Source organism: Salvelinus fontinalis, chromosome 22 (genome assembly GCF_029448725.1).
Source record: "Salvelinus fontinalis isolate EN_2023a chromosome 22, ASM2944872v1, whole genome shotgun sequence".
Classification (NCBI taxonomy): domain Eukaryota; kingdom Metazoa; phylum Chordata; class Actinopteri; order Salmoniformes; family Salmonidae; genus Salvelinus; species Salvelinus fontinalis.
In genome coordinates, this window is record NC_074686.1 from 4,401,673 (window position 1) to 4,422,385 (window position 20,713).

The 20,713-nt window shown below is 40.6% G+C and overlaps 2 protein-coding genes across 2 annotated transcripts; both read left to right on the top strand.

Annotated features, from left to right (window-relative positions):
• The first annotated feature begins 48 nt into the window (after nucleotides 1-48).
• LOC129819586 (solute carrier family 52, riboflavin transporter, member 2-like) lies at nucleotides 49-7,690 on the top strand. Its single transcript, XM_055875961.1, has 4 exons — nucleotides 49-668; nucleotides 886-1,741; nucleotides 1,983-2,106; nucleotides 2,834-7,690. The coding sequence occupies exons 1-4, from the start codon at nucleotides 539-541 to the stop codon at nucleotides 3,041-3,043; spliced, it is 1,320 nt and encodes a 439-aa protein (XP_055731936.1). The 5' UTR covers nucleotides 49-538; the 3' UTR covers nucleotides 3,044-7,690.
• An 86-nt stretch (nucleotides 7,691-7,776) lies between these two features.
• On the top strand, nucleotides 7,777-14,634 carry LOC129819585 (riboflavin transporter 2-like). Its single transcript, XM_055875960.1, has 3 exons — nucleotides 7,777-9,876; nucleotides 10,054-10,177; nucleotides 10,984-14,634. The coding sequence occupies exons 1-3, from the start codon at nucleotides 8,879-8,881 to the stop codon at nucleotides 11,191-11,193; spliced, it is 1,332 nt and encodes a 443-aa protein (XP_055731935.1). The 5' UTR covers nucleotides 7,777-8,878; the 3' UTR covers nucleotides 11,194-14,634.
• The last annotated feature ends 6,079 nt before the right edge of the window (nucleotides 14,635-20,713 follow it).

Consider the following 20,713-nt stretch of genomic DNA (forward strand, 5'->3'; position numbering starts at 1 on the left):
TCTCAGATTTTCGCCCCTGATTAGACATACTGACTATAATGCAGTTGTAGTCAATTATGTCAGTGCATTTATGTAGACCGTACTACAATACAATTGCATTTATAAATGATCGATCACATCTTGTTGAGTAACTCTGATACGTATCAGTGCATTCGATATTCACACCAGCACACTAAATCGAAGCACCGAACGGGTGGATCTGTGTTCACTCTGCCTAGGGAAATGTGCCGCACTTTTCCGGTGCAATGCGCGTCGAACTAAATCGCATGCACTGTATTAAGCCTCTGATGCAGGAATGCCCGCCTTCACAGTCCCTAGAAGCTCTCTGAATGGCTACATGATAAGGGGAGGAGAATCTACTCTTCACATAACACGCCACAAATCATAGATGTTTTTTCTGCGGACGCATTTACTCAACTCGAAGATCCTGCTGGCTGACATTTTAATAAGGAAGGGCACGTGCCCATAAGACATCGGCCCCACTTTTCAAACGATACATAACGTACATTTTGTCTGTCTTCTTCGTCAGAGCGGCTAAATGGCGGGTACTTGGTGGAACAGTGCCGCTTTTACTCACGTCCTTGTCGCTCTTTTCGGTATGGGTTCCTGGATTTCCGTCAACTGTCTCTGGGTTGAACTACCCGTGGTTGTCAGAATTCTGCCCGAAGGTCAGTATCTGATTCCAAACATGTTTTCTTTGTTCATGTTTCATTGTCAATGCATGGTACCCTCTTCGTTTATACCATTCTATAAGAAATACTGTTTTGTCCTTTTACAGTATTATTATTGAGTACAGACACTGTTGCATGAAATCTAGGCTAAAAGACAGTAGCTTAATCCGGCAGTGTATTCTGATTGACACTGACCATTGTTTTCTATATGTAGAGTGGAACCTGCCGGTCTATCTGTCAGTACTGATAGCCTTTGGGAATATAGGTCCGATTGCTGTGACCATAACGCATCACTGTGCCCCAGGACAGTTAAACGAGCGCCTGGTCATCCACAGTATCCAGGTTCTAGCAGTGGTGGCATCAATCTTCCTAGCCATCTTTTGGTCACAGGTGGCCACTGTGGCAGGGGAAGTGAGATCCGTACCATATCTGCTGCTCACGTTCGTTTTGGCTCTGGTTTGCTGTACGTCCAATGTCACCTTCTTGCCCTTCATGTTCCGCTACCCCCCTCAATACATCCGCACATTTTTTGTTGGCCAGGGGCTCAGTGCCCTGTTCCCATGTGTTGTGGCTTTGGGGCAGGGTGTGGGGAAATTGGAGTGCAAATTGGAGAATGGCACGGTACGGGCAGACTATCTGGAAGAGAACTTCCCTGCACAGGACTTCTTTTGGTTCCTGTTTGTAATGCTGACAATCTCAGCCCTCTGCTTCGTGGCTTTGACGTGTAGAGAAATTACAGCGCCAGCATCACAGGAGACCCCAGAGCCTGAGATGGTGATGACAAAGGACAATGGGGAGGAGAACCACCCGCTCCAGAATGGAGGAACACTGTTGTCTGAGGACCAGGTGGAGTTGGAGAAAGCATCCCCGGTCCAAACCTTCTGGACGCCACGCAACATCTACCTGCTGGTGCTACTAGGTGTGTCCAACGCCCTGACCAACGGAGTCCTTCCCTCTGTCCAGAGCTTCTCCTGTCTGCCCTACGGCACCATGACCTATCACCTCTCTGTGGTCCTTGGCAACATTGCAAACCCACTGGCCTGCTTTGTGGCCATGTTTGTCCTCTGCAGGTGAGTGGATATGACTGAGTTAGACTGCATGATTAGAGTGTAGGCCAATACCACAGTTGTGTGTTGCACCCTCATGTACAGTAATTGATTGATAGAAATATTCATATTGATGTATGAATATTATAATGTAAATATGGACGGACACTAGGCCTCGATATGGTTTGGAATAATTGTACATGGTTTATTCATGTTGAATCAGGAGATCTTACTTGTGGGTGTGTTTTTCCTCTCTGTGTTGCAGGTCATCTGTGGGTCTTGGTTTTATGTCTGTAGCAGGTGGGGTCTTTGCAACCTACCTCATGGCTCTTGCAGTGCTCAGCCCCTGCCCTCCTCTCTTGGGGAGCCCTGCTGGTGTATCCTTGGTGGTAAGTTATTGCAACCATCATCTATTAACTACTAGGCCTGTCAGTGCTAACATTGTGGACCTTGTTCACTACAACATTGATTGAGGCTACTGTTAATAATGAAATAACTTTTTTCTTGAAGTGCATTCACTTCCTGGGTTGCCAGTGCTTTGTGTAGTGTATGTGTGTGTGTACCTGTAATGAGGAAATTTTAAGATCGCTTTAAATTAGGTGTGATCCAGACCCGAGTTCAAATACATGTGTATTAAGTATTTGTCATTTAAATACTTGCGTTCTGTGTGTTTGAGTGCTTTCAAATAATGTGTTGCCAAATCAACTACTTCTATTTGAACTATTTTAAAGTATCTTTTTATATAATTCTCTATAAATAACCTGCTATTTAAAACTATTTTCAAATAATTGTTTCCAAATACATTATTTCCAATAACCCTAGGATCAAACAGACTTGATATCAAATGTATGGGAGTATTTTAATATTTTTGCATTTGAAAATAAATGCCAGTACTTTCCAAGTGTATTTGTAAATGCATACCAAAATACATTCCAATATTTAACTATTTCTATTTTCAAATAAAAAAAATCCAAATGCTTTACTTTAAAATGTATATGGAAGTAATTAAAATAACACTTGAGCCCAGGTCTGGTGTGATCAACACAATGTGTAGCATATTTAGAGTATCAGTAACCCGAACGATTTACACACTGACAGTTCTCTGTTTCTACACAGGTGGTGTCCTGGATCATCTTCACTGGTCTGTTCTCTTACCTGAAGGTAGTTATAGGGACGCTGCTCCACGAGGCTGGCCATGCTGCTTTGCTGTGGTGCGGCGTCTTCATCCAGGCTGGCTCACTGATAGGAGCCCTCTCCATGTTCCCCCTGGTCAGCATTTACCACATATTTGCAAGGTCTCAGGACTGTGTGGACAACTGCAGTTAGTTAGGCACCAGGAACCACAGCTAGCTGGGTGATCACGTCAGGGATGGAAGATGGAACACCCTTTCCAGGCCCAGAAGGGTTGATGCCCCCCCAGAACCCCCCGTTCTGTAAGGGCTGAGGAAAGGCATTCCAGGGGTAATGGGAACATTGAGTTGCTGTGTCCTGGCTAAGGGTATGTAAGTGCCTGTGATGCAGTGCCGCAAGGGATTTTTAAAATTATTGATCTAGTTTCTTGGTTTGCTGAAGGAGCTGCTATTACCGGTATGTTTTCCCACTAAATCATGTGACAAGTCTTGTTTAATCAGTGACTGAATCAATAACACCCATTCATCCAGTTTGGCTGTCCCCAGGCCTTAGAGTAAGAAACAAACGCATTAATGTCCAGATTCAGAGAGACAGAATAAGCCCAGTCCTCGACTAAAAAGCATGCTCAATGGAGAATCTCCAGAGAATGCAGAGAGTCCTGGACAGGGCTTAATCTTTGACTTGGAAAGTGGCCCTATGAAACTCAAAAAGCACGTTTCCATCCACCGCTTTCATGTGATTTTAAAGTCATATCATATTTTTTTTAAATCACGACAGCTGTGATGGAAACAGGACAGGTCGGTACAATTTTATAAATGCTAACAGATAATTTCCTAGATCGACAAGGTGGGATCTTTGTGTCTAAAATTAATAACGTGAGAAATGGCAAATATTGACAAACATCATATCGAAGTAAACTTGTGATGATAGGGTGTGTGGTCCTCCCACTACGCCTTGGAGAAACCGTGCAGTTTATTAGGCTACAGATTGAATAAATTATTAACTTCACAGGGTGGTGAAAGTGCATGGTGATCTTGATGCTTTTACTTATTCTGGTGACATGATGGTCGATGCTTGAATGTTGTTTGACAAATTTAACAGATTCTCGCTCTTATCCATAATCCTCTCATGTGGACAGCCTGTCCGCACCGTATCTGCCGAATGTTGGCATGTGCAAAGACCAGAATAGGCACATTTGCTCTTTAACGCAACAGTTTTTGTGAAGACTATCTGAGAGTTTAGAGTATTTGAAAATGCGATGGAAATCCATTGTACTTTAGATTTTTATTTTTTGCATGAAAACGTACATTTTGTGTGCGCACCTCTTTTTATCCGTAATAAGTCCGTTTGGTGGAACATACCACTGGTGGAATTTTTTTGTATTTTTTTTAATGCAGGTTTTTTTTTTTTTTTTCCGCATGAAAATCTGTCACCAATTGGATGGAAACCTAGCTATAGACAGGTTTTAAATACTAGTTTCTCAAGTACAAATACCTATCCAAAGCTAACCAACAATTAATGGATACAAGTAAATCATTTTATCCATGCCATTAAAATATTTAAAATGTAACTGGAAGCTATTCACTTTCAGCCATTGACTGAAATGTTTAATTTTAGTCCTCTACGTGTTATTTTTAATACAAATGCTGCCCAAATCCACTTTTTCCCACATTGCTAAAATCAAGGGCAGCCATTTAGTAAATTGACATTCAAGTTTTGATTTACTATTGGAGCAGTTGAATATAACTTGTAATTGATTATACACAATTTTGTTCTGAGTGCTGTAGTAAAAATCTGAGTTGGTTTTGCTGCTGAGTGGGGTTGTTACCGTGCACTGTTGTGTAGCCAATCATTATGGTTCTAGTACAGCGGAGTTTTAATCCAAGCCTGGAGGTCCAGAGTACTGCTGTTTTTCTGTTCTACCTCATAATCACCTACACTCACCTGGTGTCCCAGGTCTAAATCAGTCCTTGATTAGAGGGGAAGAATGAAAATCAGCAGTGGAATTGGCTTGGAGGTCCATGTTTGAATTTGCCTGTTCTAGGAGATACTTACGTTTCCCTCATGTCTGTCACTTGGCATGTCATTGTCTGCCATGTCAGAATCATCATTCCAGAGAGATTCTAGTTGAAGCTTATTTTGTGTTGTCCGGATAATTATGAACAATTACTTGTTTATTTCCCTCCAGATTATTTCTCCATACACAATGTGATTGTTTCTTTCTACTAATGCCTTTGTCTCCTGTTGCGTATTATCATCCATGTAATTTGGTGTTGGATCCTTTTTCGTGACCATTTTTTAAAAATGATTAACTATTCCAAATGCAATGCCAAATGTTAGCCTTCCTTCAGATAAATTAAATGTTATCTTGCTATCTAAAACATTTCGGTAATGTTGAAGCCTCCAAACACCAGTGCTAAGTCTGATAATGTAAATGCGACCTAAGTTAGCCTACTAAACACATCATGACTGAGACACAAGGGGTTTTGTGATTTCAGCTTTGGAAGGAATAAAGAAAATTTAAAAAAATCTGCTACGCCTTAGTACCTCCTACAGTGACTAATATTGGAAAACTTGCTGCTCAATGGAATTTATAGACTTTATGTTGACAATATAGAAATAGTATCGGTCCAACATGCCTTGACTCTTTAGTCATGTTGATATCGTCACTATCTGATGAAAACCTGTTCAGGAAAAAAATACCTTATTTTCCCATTAACGAGAGTACAATTATGAGACATCAAGCTATTTTGAATACACTTTCTTGGCCTTAGTCTTGAAATATACATTGAGGGAAGTTACTGCTTTCAATAATTTGTATAATAAAAATTCAAATAGTCAAAAACGGAGTTAAAGGTTTTTGTCAGATGGCGACAATATTTTACTATACATTTACTATATAACCATTTTTGTATATGTTTTTTAATGTGAAATGAAAGGTGAACTAGTTTTTCAGGCACTGATTTTACATTTCCGTAAAAAAAAAAAAAAAATGTGTCCGTTTGTAATCTTTCCTGTCTTAAGTCTAAGTCATATTTTGTTGACAATCAGCTAATTATCTTTAGATTGCTGTGTTAACAATCCTTTTGACTACCTTTCAGATATGGTCACTCAAAATCAATTGACATTAGAAGTTTGGGATGTTTGGAATAATAAAAAAAAATAGGAGTGTTGAAGAATCTGTTACATTTTGTTCCTCAGAATGCGATGTTGAATCGCCACATAGTGCAAGTCACCTACTCAGGAAAATGATTCAATCTCAATGAGAGATTTGCAACCAAGGAGAGACTTCCAACCAATAACTACTTGTTTTGTAAGCTTTGACAATATGGCAAAGTAGTTACTACTTGGCTCAAATGACAGGATGGGTGGAGGTAGCAGGTTTTGTTGCCTCTTGAGACTCATTATTACTCCTCACAGGAATTGCCTTCTATGGACTAAAGTTGCATTGTTATGGGTGAACAAAGCCCTAATGCAAAGCGCAGGTCTCATCCTGTTGCTATGCATTCTCAGGAAATGTTACAGAAGAGTTATCGAAATATATGAATGCATTTGACGTGCCTTTCAACCAGGATGGTATTTTGGCCTACATTATCATTGATGATACTTGTTTGGGTCATTTAATACGTATAATGTTTTCCTATGGAATTTTATTCCGATCTGTTTTGTTACAGTCAGGACAGTTTTGCCTCGTCCTTAGTGTAATTTGGTCGACATTCCAGTAGATGTCGGTATGTAGATAAAGTTAAAGCACTGTTTGGCTTGCTTTATTGCTTTGGTAAATTTTTCACCTGTTACTGTGGTTATGGATTGCATTTCAAGATCGTCGCCAATTTAACTTTCTCTGTAAAGCAGTTTGTGAACCAAAGTGAAATGAGAAAGTAATCAAGTATAACCTCAACAAAAGTTCAAGATCAAACCATTTTAAAACTCCATTTTAAAATGTGCTCTGGAGAAATGAATGGAATTTGTGTATATCGGGAAAAACAAAACTTTCTAAGCCTTAGCTAGTTCTACTGTATTTCCATCTTCCAGCTTAGCTTAGTTCCCTTGATCTCCTTAGGGAGAATTAGAGAAATGCTTAGATACAAGAATGTGTTGACTCAGCCATAAGTTGAAAAGAAACAATGAAAATCATGGTGTTGGTGTAATTCTTGTAAACCATTACATGGGATGTCTCAATGGAAAAATGTCCTGAAATGTGCCTATTGAGGGAACTGTGGATGAAATATCAACTCAGGTGTTGAACAAACCATGTGTCTTGGTTGGTTGACAACAGCACACCCACCAAGGAATGGGGCCATAATCCCCAGGTTCACTCAGAGGAATCCTTCAGTGCATAGGACTTTGGCTTCTCTGCTCTGCAGAACCTCTGACTGAACTCTCTGCTGTCTACCCAACGTGAGTATGTGTGCACGGATGCATGCTGTCCTCTTCTTACTGTTAACTTATTTCAAAAATGAAGTGAACAATCTGTACTCTTATCTTTTTGTTTTACTTTGTGCACTTGCAAAGGTGTGAAATATCATTTAAATGGATGGAATATATTTTATGATTGCGATGCATGCTTTTCCATGTATGTAGTCTACTTTTTAGGATTTTTTTATTTATTTTTACCTGAAAATGTTATTTCTGCTGACATGAAAGTCTGAGACATCTGTTTCAATGTCTTGCTTTTATCTCCTCTTACTTTTAACTTAAGAGGACACGCTGTAACAAAATAATTTCCTATAATTGTTTTCCATTCCTTTTTGAGTTGTTTTTGTACCAGATCAAAGACACTGCTGCAAGCTGGTTTCCTTGTTAACGATTTCCTTGTCAATAAACAATATCATGCTCAGATGTTTTCGTAGTAGTTATGCAATACTTTTACAGTATAAGTAACCAATGTTTCCTTTTGGCTGCTTTCATGGGGATATTTGAAGTAAATTAAGGTAATGTGACAGTGTCCAATTAACTTTGTCATAAAGTATACTGGGCAGGTCTTTTGGTATTGGAAGCATCATAAAGTGATTTCCACTAAAGCATTTTTTTACATAATCATTTGTTATTTCACATCTGTAGCCTTGTAAGAATCTGTAATGAATTTGACATTGTCACCTTTAGCAGAGAGCTTCAACTGATAAGACTCTTCTCCCAGATGACACTACAGGTTTAGGTGGCCAATATCTGTCAACAGTAAAATAATGTTTTTACAACACACCTTCAGACAAGACGTTGTCTGGACCCTTAGTGACAAAACCCAATGTTTTAAAAGTGTGTATGTAAGGCCGAGATTCAACCACAGCATTTTCTAGAGCAGCGCACTACACGGCTCTAACACCTGGGATGGAATCCTGTCTTTAAAAAATACTGGGAAATCATGTGGCATGTATTTTTTTTACATAACCAGAAGTAGACTCTTGTCAATGAGTTGAGCCACTTAGCTCCTAAATATATTCAGCTGACTAATTAATAACTATCAGGAAAGAGTGTTTGGTATTTTCTTAGCTGAAAAGGGATTAAACTAAGGTGACATGTGTATCGGATGACTAACACAATTTTATAACTTTTATGGTTAATGCATGCCTGCATTTTAACTAATAACATCGTGGTTCTGTTACAAGCCGTTAGTTGGTTTACCTGCATTTCAGTGGAGAAGGTAAAAACACTTAGATTCGAGGCAAGTAGACTTTTTAGATTTTGGGGGTACTAAATGTCACATACCAGAGCAATCGTTGAGTAAAAACAGGAATAAGTCACTAAGCTGGAAGGAGTGTTCCTTACCAGCTGCACGGGGTGAGTGAGTTTCCTTTTCAAATAGATGTGGTTGAGACGTGTGTTTGTGTCGGCCATTCTGGATTTGCCTCAATTCAACATTGGAACACATTGCTTTTTTTCTTTACGCAAAGTACATTTCTGTGAATAACAGGCAAAGTATAAATATAATCTGTGTTCATTTCATTGTATTTTATGCTGCCCTAACTCTTATTTCTATCTCATTCTAGAATCCACTTCCGAGCACACCAGTGTTCAGTACCCAGATTCACAATGTCACTTTTCATCCATATATTGGCCTGCCTGTTTGGCATGGGCTCCTGGGTGTCTATCAACGGACTATGGGTAGAGCTGCCTCTCATCGTGCCCCAGATCCCCGAGGGTTGGTACCTGCCATCCTACCTATCCGTCCTCATCCAGATGGCCAACGTGGGGCCCCTGTTCATCACCCTCATGCACCGCTTCCGCCCCGGGGCGCTCAACGAGACAGTGGTCATCTATGTGATCATCTCCCTGGGCGTGGTGGCCAGCTTTCTCCTGGCCTTCTTCTGGAAGGAGACGCTGGTGGTGGCGGGCGTCCCTCGCAGCGTGGCCCTCCTCCTCCTTACCTTCTTCCTCTCCACTGTGGACTGCAGCTCCTCTGTCACCTTCCTTCCCTTTATGATGCGTCTGAAGCCCCAGTACCTCACCACCTACTTTGTGGGGGAGGGTGTCAGTGGCCTGCTACCCGCCCTGGTAGCCCTGATCCAGGGGGTGGGGGTGGTCCACTGTAACAACTGCACTCGGATGATAAATGACACTGGCTCAGTCAGTCTTAGCTACGAACTTCAGGCTCACTACCAGCCGGCCAACTTCTCAGCTGGGGTGTTCTTCTTCTTCCTCGGTGCCATGATGTTGGTGTGCCTGGGAGCCTTCATCCTTCTGAACTACCACCCTGCCGTGGCCCGGGAACGCCCAAATGCCCGCTACCCTAACGGGGTGCTGGAGAAAGGCGAGGCAGCTCAGATGAACCCGACAGAGCAGAAGGCCATGATCAAACAGTCTGGTATCAAGCCCAAAAGCTGCTTTGGGACCGGGACGTACAGCTGGATACAGGTGCTGTACATGTTCTTCATCCTGGCCTGGGTCAATGGACTGACTAACGTTGTGCTTCCCTCAGTGCAGTCCTACTCTTGTCTGCCCTATGGAAACAGTGCCTACCACTTATCGGCCACCATGGCTGCGGTGTCCAACCCTCTGGCCTGCTTTATTGCCATGTTTTTCCCAAGCAGGTCAGTTTTGTTCAAATGTATTTCCAATAAATATGAATGAATCGTTATTTAATTTACTCATTATCAACTTAATATATGTAGGCCTATTTGTAGGCTTATTAAATGGCCAACAAAATGGGACTTTTATTAAACTGCACCTCCTAACCCACTGATAACGTTACTGTCATCCTGTCACAGGTCCTTATTGCTGTTGGGGGCTCTCACGTTGTTTGGCAGTGGGGTTGGAGCCTACATTATAGGCATGGCAGTGCTGAGTCCATGCCCTCTGCTGGTCAATGAAACCTCAGGAACCTTCCTCATTGTACGTTTCCCCTACATAAATTCACAATGTGCAGTGTGGTTGGAAATTATTGACACCCGTGATAAAGATGCGCAATAGATTCTAAAAGAAATAATTAAAATACTTAGCTACTGTATATTGTAGACAAAAAAAGGTCAAAGATGGTACCCCCAAGAGATGCTAACCTCGCCCTCTGTAACGTTCTCATTGTTTATTCACGATTCATTCAGGCTTATCGGTAACCATGGTAGCATCCACATTAATGTAGAAGTGTTTAGAAACATATTTTATTCTTATTTACAATTAGTGACTCAAATGACACAGTACATTATTTACTATGCATTTATATTGGGCACAAATTAATCTGAAACACAAGCAAAGCTAACTGCAAATAGATCCAACAAGTTTGTATAGTCACAAACTTGATGTAGTCATTGCGCGCTACGAACATGGGACCAAATACGGAACTTTTGACTACTTTATTTTAAAGAATCTTCAGGGATGTCAATAGTTTTGACAACTACCTTTTTGAGAAAAATATATATTACTATTTAAACAAAATCTTTCTCTGAGCAGCTGTATAAGAATATAATTTCCCCTTTAAAAAAAACTATAGCTCAGTTTGTGGATTATTTATTTTATATAGTCATTATTGCTCATCTTTATCAAGGGTGTCAATCATTTCAGACCCCACTGTAGTTCTATGCTACAGATGAAAGCATAACCTAGAGGACTACATCTCATAGAAATAATTATTACACATACAGTATATGGTAAACATTACAATGGATTGAGTAATTAAATGTTATACTTGTCCCTTATCTCAGGTGGGCTCCTGGATCTTCTTCATCCTCACTTTGTCCTATGTTAAGGTGATCATTGGAGTTATCCTCCGTGATGAGGGCCACAGTGCCCTCGTGTGGTGTGGAGCAATGGTGCAGTTGGGGTCCTTCATGGGTGCAGTCACCATGTTTCCCTTGGTCAGTGTGTATAGTTTATTTTTATCAGGAGACCCATGTAATACAAAGTGCCCTTAAATTATGCTAAACAACGATGATCCAAGCATATTCTGAGAAACATATTTGATTAATTATTCCGAAGCATGTGTACTTCATTAGGAAAATGCAATTGAACAACTAACTAGTGAGGTGAACAGAATTCAACCAACTCGTCATAGTGAAGTAAGGTATACCCTATATAAGGTTCAGGGTGATTTACCATTTGGACAACACCCTCCAAGTATCTTGTCATGTGACATTGGTGCTATTGATAAGCTACCGTCAGAGCCTCTTTTCACTTTACACTAGCAGCTTGTGGATAGTAAAATTAGGGACTTTTGTCAGTGCATGCAAATAATACCAGGCAGCAAATAAGCACCTTTAGAGAGTAGCACATACCAGGTAGATAGAAAGAACATTCAGCTCTCCGGAAGATAAAAGCCTAGTGTTTTTGCAGCAGACGCCATTGAATAAATGGACTTGTGATTAGCTATGTCAACTATTATAGTTGCCCTAATCTAATGTTGACAAATCAATGTCTGACAGTCTTGAATGGGCCATTCTCACAGTGGATAATCTTTCACAGGAATTCAGTGATTTATGTAGCAATCTTAACATTTGGTCATTTATTTACTCATTTGGTCATTTGTTTACTCGGCTCCCGAGTGGCACAGCGGTCTAAGGCACTGCATCTCAGTGCAAGAGGCATCACTACAGCCCCTGGTTCGAATCCAGGCTGTATCACATCCGGCCGTGATTGGGAGTCCCATAGGGCAGCGCACAATTAGCCCAGCTTCGTCCGGGGTAGGCCATCATTTGTTCTTAACTGACTTGCCTAGTTAAATAAATGTTACATTTGTAAAAAGTTGTAATAAAAAAAAAATTGCACAAACGTTTTCACTCTGGGCCCCCCGCATCGGGGAATATCCCACGTCCCCCCCCTGGCGCAGTTTATTCCTGCTATTCCACACATTTTAGCAAATTTTCTTGCAATTCTTTACATTTTGCCATGTCTAAAGTGTATTCATGTGATATTTGAGTGACTCAAAAATTACTATCCATTGGCTAAAAAAAACACGGAAAAAATAAAAGTTAGCTGACAAAAAAAATTTTTTGGGGGGGGGGCACCCGAACTGCTGATTTAGCAGACGCTCTTATCCAGAGCGACTTAGTCAGTGCATTTAACTTTAAGGTAGTTCGGTAAGACACATCACAGTCGTTGTAAGAAAAACTTTCCTAAATAAAGCAGCCATCAGTGCTAGTTAGAAAGACACGGGTGTTAGTTTAGTTTTTCTGACTAAACATCAGGCCTGGTTGTATGATTCAGATAATGATTTTCAACCGGATTCATTTAGAAATCACATGTTTATTCTTATACTGTACAAGTCATTTAAGTATATTGACAAAACAAAAACAAAAAAATGTATTGTCACATACACCTGATAGGTGCAGTGTAATGTGGTGTTTTACAGGGTCGGTAACCATTGAGCAAATTAGAGTTAAGTGCCTTAGCCAAGGGCTCATCAACAGATTTCTCACATTGTTAGCTTGAGTATTCAAACCAGCGACCTTTTGGTTATTGGCGCAATGCTCTAACCACCTACCGCCCTGTATTGTAGTATACTGTAAACCTATTACAGTTAATTCATATATTGCAGTGTTCAGAACGGATTTGACAGGTGGTAGCAACAAGCTGTACATATTCAAGAACAGTCAACTAAAATGTGTAGCGTATGCAGAACCATAAAAGGCCACAAAGTTCATTATTCAGAAAGAGAACAACATTCTAGCTATATTCTAGATCGCAATCAAAAGTACCCTGAATACCGCCTTTTCTCTATTCAACTTGTTTTGAACAGGCAAACAGTTTTGCTTGAGTAAACAGGTCAAATAGTATATGCAATTCAATGAATTTTACATGTTATAGCAAGGTACTAAACATATTCAAGTGTAGTCAACTAAACTGTTACGGTGCCATAAAATGTCACGAAGTCCAATATTCTAAAAGAAAAACCATCTCGGTTCTTGATATTTTCTAGTTAACATCAAAAGGCTATTGCCACCTATACTATTAAACGTTTTACTTTGAAACAGGCATACCGTATTCCTTGAGTACACAGGTACCGTATCGGATGTACTAGCCTGGCAGCAGATAGCATGAGCACACGCGTAGGAACAACTAAACTGTTTTAAAAGCCTTTTCTGTATAATTTTACTTTAAGGCCAGTAAAATAGTTGTAGGGTTGTAACACAGGTGCAACCATATTAGTTATGTGGACAGTTCTATGGGCACACTTTTTGGTTGGGAGCATCTCATCTTTCCCTGGCCCTGATTTCGTTACAGCAAATATAATACTCATGTTGCACTACCACATCACTATAACAAGGAAATTCACAATCCCACATACAGTCCATCCATTCTCATCAATTTCTAAGAAACTCTTTGCCAGAGCAGTTGGCTATACTGTAACCCACACTGCCACATTGCACACCTCTGTAAACCTGTACATTTTCAGCGATGGGTAGGTTGTGGGGCATGTCACTGCCACAGCGCTCCATGCAGATGAAACACAAATTCATTGGTCCCCCTATAAGCAAATAGGTAAAAACATAAATGCCCTAGTTCTAAATGAGTGGAAGAGGAAGTCTATGAAAGACAGTGTTGCATCGCGAGGAAGATGGCGAGATTTAAATTGAGGATGTCCAATGTTCTCTTTGCTGTAATGGAGATCCACAGATGATTTGTGATCACTGGAACTCCAACAATATCAACGGTTGGAAAAGGGCTCCATAGGCAACCTGGGTGTGGCATTTTCCTGTGCTGATAATTGTCAAATGATTGTCATTTGTCAGATTATCAAATTGCTGGGCTACGAACTCCATGTCTTCAGGTTATGTTAGAAGTCTTGACAGAATAGGTCAGTCATCTGTCACTTTCATTCTGTAGCTTAACAGACTTTCTGTTCAGGTGAATAAAATACCCTGATAACATTAAAGGGGAAATCTGCAGTTCAACTGAGAGGTTCAACCCACCACTGTTTTTGGTAAATAGCTGAGGGATGGAGTTGGAGAAATATAACCACTCTCAAATGTATAGTCAGAGCTACAGGGATAATCAAGCTTATATTTTGGGTTCTGATAGGGAACGAGAGTTTGAGTTATATTCTTTAAGAATCATTGGGTATATAACATATTTTAAAGTCCAAAAATGTATGTACCAATCACTGATTTTTCTGCATACGCTCATTTCTTAAAATATCAGAAAATGTGATTTACACACCAGTGTGTTTAAGAAAAAAAGTTTTAGCTTCCAAAAATAAAGGTATTATAAGCAATTGTACATTACTTTGTATAATAAAAATACTAGTTTTTTAATTTGTTACATTCACTGCTAAAATGGACTAAATTTGACTACAAAGATGTGGTCCTCAAGCTTTTGACTGTGATTTGGTGGTCCTCGGAACAGAGAAGGTTGGTAACTGCTGGTCTACACAAATTAATAAAGTTGTGTTAATCCCAACATTTCATTCCAATTATAAATGTATAATGATTTATGCATCACATTGTTGCTGTGGATTTTCCTTGTACACACAATTTACAGTACAATATGTAACAACACCTGCACAGGATCGGTACATCCGAACATCCCACTTGCGGAACAGGTAAAGGATGGCAACAACAACTGCCCGAGTTACACCAGGAATGCACAATCCCTCCATCAGTGCTCAGAGTGTCCGCAATAGGCTGAGAGAGGCTGGACTGAGGGCTTGTAGGCCTGTTGTAAGGCGGGTCCTCGCCAGATATCACCGGCAACAACGTCGCTGGTTATACGCTGTACCGGCAGGATAGAACAGCAGCGTCTGGTAAGACAAGGGGCGGCGGGTTATGTATTTTTGTAAATAACAGCTGGTGCACAATATCTAAGGAAGTCTCAAGCTATTGCTCACCTGAGGTAGAGTTTCTCATGATAAGCTGCAGACCACACTATCTACCTGGAGAGTTTTCATCTGTATTCTTTGTAGCTGTTTACGTTCAACCACAGTCAGGCTGGCACTAGACAGCATTGAATGAGCTGTATTCCGCCATAAGCAAACAAGAAAACGCCCACCCGGAGGCGGCCAGAAAACTCTGGACCACCTTTACAACACACAGAGACGCAAACAAAGCTCTCCCTCACCCTCCTGATTCCTGCTTACAAGCAAAAATTAAAGCAGGAAGCACCAGTGAAAAAGTGGTCAGATGAAGCAGATGCTAAGCTATAGGACTGTTTTGCTAGCACAGACTGGAATATGTTCCGGGATTCCTCCGATGGCATTGAGGAGTACACCACATCAGTCACTGGCTTCATCAATAAGTGCATCGATGATGTCGTCCCCACAGTGAGCATACGTACGTACCCCAACCAGAGGCCATGGATTACAGGCAAGATCCTCACTGAGCTAAAGGCTAGAGCTGCCGCTTTCAAGGAGCGGGACTCTAACCCGGAAACTTATAAGAAATCCCGCTATGCCCTCCGAAGAACCATCAAACAGGCAAAGCGTCAATACAGAACTAAGATTGAATCGTACTACACCGCCTCTGACGCTCGTCGGATGTGGCAGGGCTTGCAAACCATTACAGACTACAAAGGGAAGCACAGCCGAGAGCTGCCAAGTGACACAAGCCTACCAAATGAGCTAAACTACTTATATGCCCACTTTGAGGCAATTGGCACTGAAACATGCATGAGAGCACCAGCTGTTCTGGAAGACTGTGTGATCACGCTCTCCGCAGCCGATGTAAAACCTTTAAACATGTCAACATTCACAAGGCTGCAGGGCCAGACGGATTACTAAGATGTGTACTGCGAGCATGCGCTGACCAACTGACAAGTGTCTTCACTGGCATTTTCAGCCTCTCCCTGTCCGAGTCTGTAATACCTACATGTGTTAAGCAGACCACCATAGTGCCTGTGCCCAAGAACATTAAGGTAACCTGCCTAAATGATTACCGACCCGTAGTCAGACATGAAGTGCTTTGAAAGGCTGGTCATGGCTCACATCTACACCATTATCCCAGAAACCCTAGACCCACTTCAATATGCATACCGCCCCAACAGATCCACAGATGATGCAATCTCGATTGCACTCCACACTGCCCTTTCCCACCTGGACAAAAGGAACACCTATGTGAGAATGCTATTCATTGACTACAGCTCATCATTCAACACCATAGTGCCCACGAAGCTCATCACTAAGCTAAGGACTCTGGGACTAAACACCTCTCTGCAACTGGATCCTGGATTTCTTGACTGGCCGCCCCCAGGTGGTAAGGGTAGGTAACAAAACATCCGCCACGCTGATCCTCAACACAGGGGCCCCTTAGGGGTGCGTGCTCAGTCCCCTCCTGTACTCCCTGTTCACTCATGACTGCACGGCCAGGCATGACTCCAACACCATCATTAAGTTTGCCGATGACACAGTGGTAGGCCTGATCACTGACAACGATGAGACAGCCTATCGGGAGGAGGTCAGAGACCTGACCATGTGGTGCCAGGACAACAACCTCTCCCTCAACGTGATCAAGACAAAGGAGATCATTGTGGTCTTCAGGAAAAAGAGGACCGAGCACCCCCCTATTCTCATCGACGGGGCTGTAGTGGAGCAGGTCGTGAATTTCAAGTTAAATGACCAACAAATTAACATGGTCCAATCACACCAAGACAGTCGTGAAGAGGGCACAACAAAACCTATTCCTCCTCAGGAGACTGAAAAGATTTGTCATGGGTCCCCATGTAACAGTATAAACTTTACGTCGTCCCCACGCCCCGACCCGGGCGAGAACCAGGAACCTTCTGCACACATCAACAACTGACACTAACGAAGCATCGTTACCCATCGCTCCACAAAGGCCACGGCCCTTGCAAAGCAAGGGGCAACCCTACTTAAAGTCTCAGAGCAAGTGACGTAACTGATTGAAATGCTACTAGCGCGTACCCGCTAACTAGCTAGCCATTTCACATCCGTTACACCCAGATCCTCAAAAGGTTCTACAGCGGCACCATCGAGAGCATCCTGACTGGATGCATCACTGCCTGGTATGGCAACTGCTCGGCCTCCGACTGCAAGGCACTACATCAGTACATCACTGGGGCCAAGCTCCATGCCATTTAGGATCTCTATACCAGGCGGTGTCAGAGGAAGGCCCTAAAAATCATAGACTGTACCGGAGCGCCAAGTCTAGGTCCAAGACGCTTCTAAACAGCTTCTACCCCCAAGCCATAAGACTCCTTAACATCTAATCAAATGGCTACCCAGACTATTTGCATTGCCCCTCCCCCTCTTTTACACCGCTGCTACTCTGTTATCTATGCATAGTCACTTTAATAACTCTACCCACATGTACATATTACCTCAACTAACCGGTGCCCCAGTACATTGACTATTGTTATTTTACTGCTGCTCTTTAATTACTTGTTAATTTTATTTCTTATTCTTATCTGTATTTTTAATTTTTTTTAACTGCATTGTTGGTTAGGGTCTCGTAAGTAAGCATTTCATTGTAAGGTCTACACCTGTTGTATTCGGCGCATGTGACTAATAACATTTGATTTGATTTGATCTAAAACAGCACTGACCACCACTGAATTCTATGTACACTAATCTTCCTTCATTGCCATGGGTTGAAAAACGTGTCAATTTTCTGAATGAATCAAACCACTGTTTTCTTTCTTTCGTGCATAAAGGCCCTCCAAACCTGTTTTTTATGATTCATCAATACTTTCCTAAACCTAAATCTACAAGATCAGAGTATTTTTTAAATCTACCAATTGGTGCTGAAACAGAGACGAGTAGGCTGTGAATAGCCTATATTGGACCCGTTCTCTCTATATCTAGTGAGTCTATTGATAAAATTATAACTAAAAGGTACAGCATATTTAAAGGGATGGCTTAATTTGAAATTACAAACGCTATTCAATCAAAATTCTACATCTGCTGGCCAGCAAGTGGGAGGGTTGTCAGCGGTTGCATTCAGTTTATTCAGAGCACGCATGATAGCTACACCTGCAGAGTGCCTTACATGTCTGAAAAAGATAAGTCTGAATACCAAATACTGAGAGGAAAGGCAGTCTTAGAAGATCAGCAGTATAGCTCGATTGAAATGTAAAGTCAACGTTCCCTAATACACCAGACAAGGCCTGGGTTCAAATATCTGTGTATTTGAGTATCTCATACTTAAAATACTTTGAGTATTTTCAAACACACAGCCCAAAACAACTACTTTTATTTGAATGGCTATTTGTAAAAACTAAGTAGACTGACAAATTATATTTGACAGTATGTTCAAATACCGGGGTCAAAATGCATTGGGGTGTATTTGAGTCGGTGTACCTGAGTTTTTCAAATACTTCCCGATTGTATTCCAAAATACATACAAATATTCAACTACTTGTCTTTTCAAATGAAATAATTCTGAATACTTACTTTGAATGTATTTGAAAGTAATTGAGGTATTTGAACCTAGGTCTGCACCAGTAACGAGTCATGCCTGACAGAGAGAAGCTGGCCACTGGATGTCAGTATACACCATACTAACACCTTTTCACATAGGAGACATTGGACTTTCAGTCTCATTCAACATCTGTTTATTCTTCAGTTTATTTCCTAACATCTTACAGTAGCCGGAGATAATACAATAGCTGCCAGTTGAGGACTTGTGAGGCGTCTGTTTCTCAAACTGGACACTGTAATGTACTTGTTCTCTTGCTCAGTTGTGCACCGGGCCTCCCACTCTTTCTATTCTGGTTAGAGCCTGTTTACGCTGTTCTGTGAAGGGAGTAGTACACAGCGTTGTACGAGATCTTCAGTTTCTTGGCAATCTCTCGACTAGAATAGCCTTCATTTCTCAGAACAAGAACAGACTGACACGTTTCAGTAGAAAGGTCTTTGTTTCTGGCCATTTTGAGCCTGTAATCGAACCCACAAATGCTGATGCTCCAGATACTCAACTAGTCTAAAGAAGGCCAGTTTTATTGCTTTTTTAACCAGGACAACAGTTTTCAGCTGTGATAACATAATTACAAAAGGGTTTTATGATGATCAATTAGCCTTTTAAAATTATAAACTTGGATTAGCTAACATAACGTGCCATTGGAACACAGGAGTGATGGTTGCTGATAATGGAACACAAGAGTGATGGTTGCTGATAATGGTCCTCTTTATGCCTATGTTGATATTCCATAAAAAAATCTGCCGTTTCCAGCTACAATAGTCATTCATAACATGAACAATGTCTACACTGTATTTCTGATACATTTTATGTTATTTTTATGGGCCAAAAAATTTGCTTTTCTTTCAAAAACAAGAACATTTCTAAGTGACCCCAAACTTTTGAATGGTGGTGTATATGTCTGTCTGTGTGTATATCTATATAATGTATTATTACATTTAACTGAGTGTATTATTAATTAACTGAATATAACTCTCTAAAATCTGAACTACATGAATGTAATATTCAATGAAAAAAATTGAGACAACTGTAGCATTCAAAAGAAGGTGTTTTATAATTGACAATACATACAGTACATGAAGCAAAATTGGAGCCCACAAAAAAAACCTTTGAACAATTAATCTGCATATCTGAACAATATAATAGTCAACTTTTCAGTAAACATGGCTTCGTTAATTTCCTTTAAATTCATGGATTAAGACTTAATATAAAAGAGCAGGAAAAAATGCAGTTGTAATAAGGGAACTTGTGCGAGCTAATGATACAATGAAGCAAAAATCGGATTATTTACCGTGTATTCAGTCTAGCTATTGTGCATTCTACAAACTGAATATATTATAGTGTATTATATAGTTAACCATTTAGTAATATGAGGAGCTACATGAAACACTGGAATAAACAAAGTACATGCTGTAAAAAATAAATACATACTTGTAGAAAAATGTAAAAGTTTTTGATCTCCTACGTGAGAATATTGCTTTTCACCATTGTTACCAAATCTTTGGATTAAAGGAAATGATAAATGTACATAAGAGACACCTTTTTCTATTACAGTCTTAAAATGCATACATTATTTGAGAAACAAACGCTATACCAGCATATTGCATAGGTATCCAGGAATTATTTTCTAATTGACAATTTAACCAAAGTGAGATGATTTCTTCTTTTCATATGAATGAAAGAATGATTGCTAATGTACGTTTTACCAGATTTCCCCACTGTTTGTACAAGCGAAACAAACAAAAAACTGAATTTCAGGGATGGCATGATTAGTGTGGCGAAAACCTGCTATATATGCTCTATCCCATTCACATATTTTTTCAGGCATCATTCTTTCCCTCAGTATCTTGTAGATAAGAACTACACAACTATGTAAAGGAAATTCATTTTTGTTAGCATATGGCAACCATATGAAGCAGAAGCAAATCAAGCATTGGCCAGTAAGCAACAGAGTTATTATCACAAGCTGCCTATTGGCTAATCAAGCATATGAAATGCAAACATTGCATTGTCCCAACAGGACAGAGGCAGCACTGGTACTTGAGATGACATTTTGGCTTTCCAAAAGGCA

Coding starts and splice junctions, on each gene's coding strand:
- LOC129819586 (XM_055875961.1), top strand. CDS start 539: ATGGCGGGTACTTGGTGGAACAGTGCCGCTTTTACTCACGTCCTTGTC. Junction 1,742..1,982: donor GCCATGTTTGTCCTCTGCAG/GTGAGTGGATAT, acceptor TCTGTGTTGCAG/GTCATCTGTGGGTCTTGGTT. Junction 2,107..2,833: donor CTGCTGGTGTATCCTTGGTG/GTAAGTTATTGC, acceptor GTTTCTACACAG/GTGGTGTCCTGGATCATCTT.
- LOC129819585 (XM_055875960.1), top strand. CDS start 8,879: ATGTCACTTTTCATCCATATATTGGCCTGCCTGTTTGGCATGGGCTCC. Junction 9,877..10,053: donor GCCATGTTTTTCCCAAGCAG/GTCAGTTTTGTT, acceptor ATCCTGTCACAG/GTCCTTATTGCTGTTGGGGG. Junction 10,178..10,983: donor CCTCAGGAACCTTCCTCATT/GTACGTTTCCCC, acceptor CCCTTATCTCAG/GTGGGCTCCTGGATCTTCTT.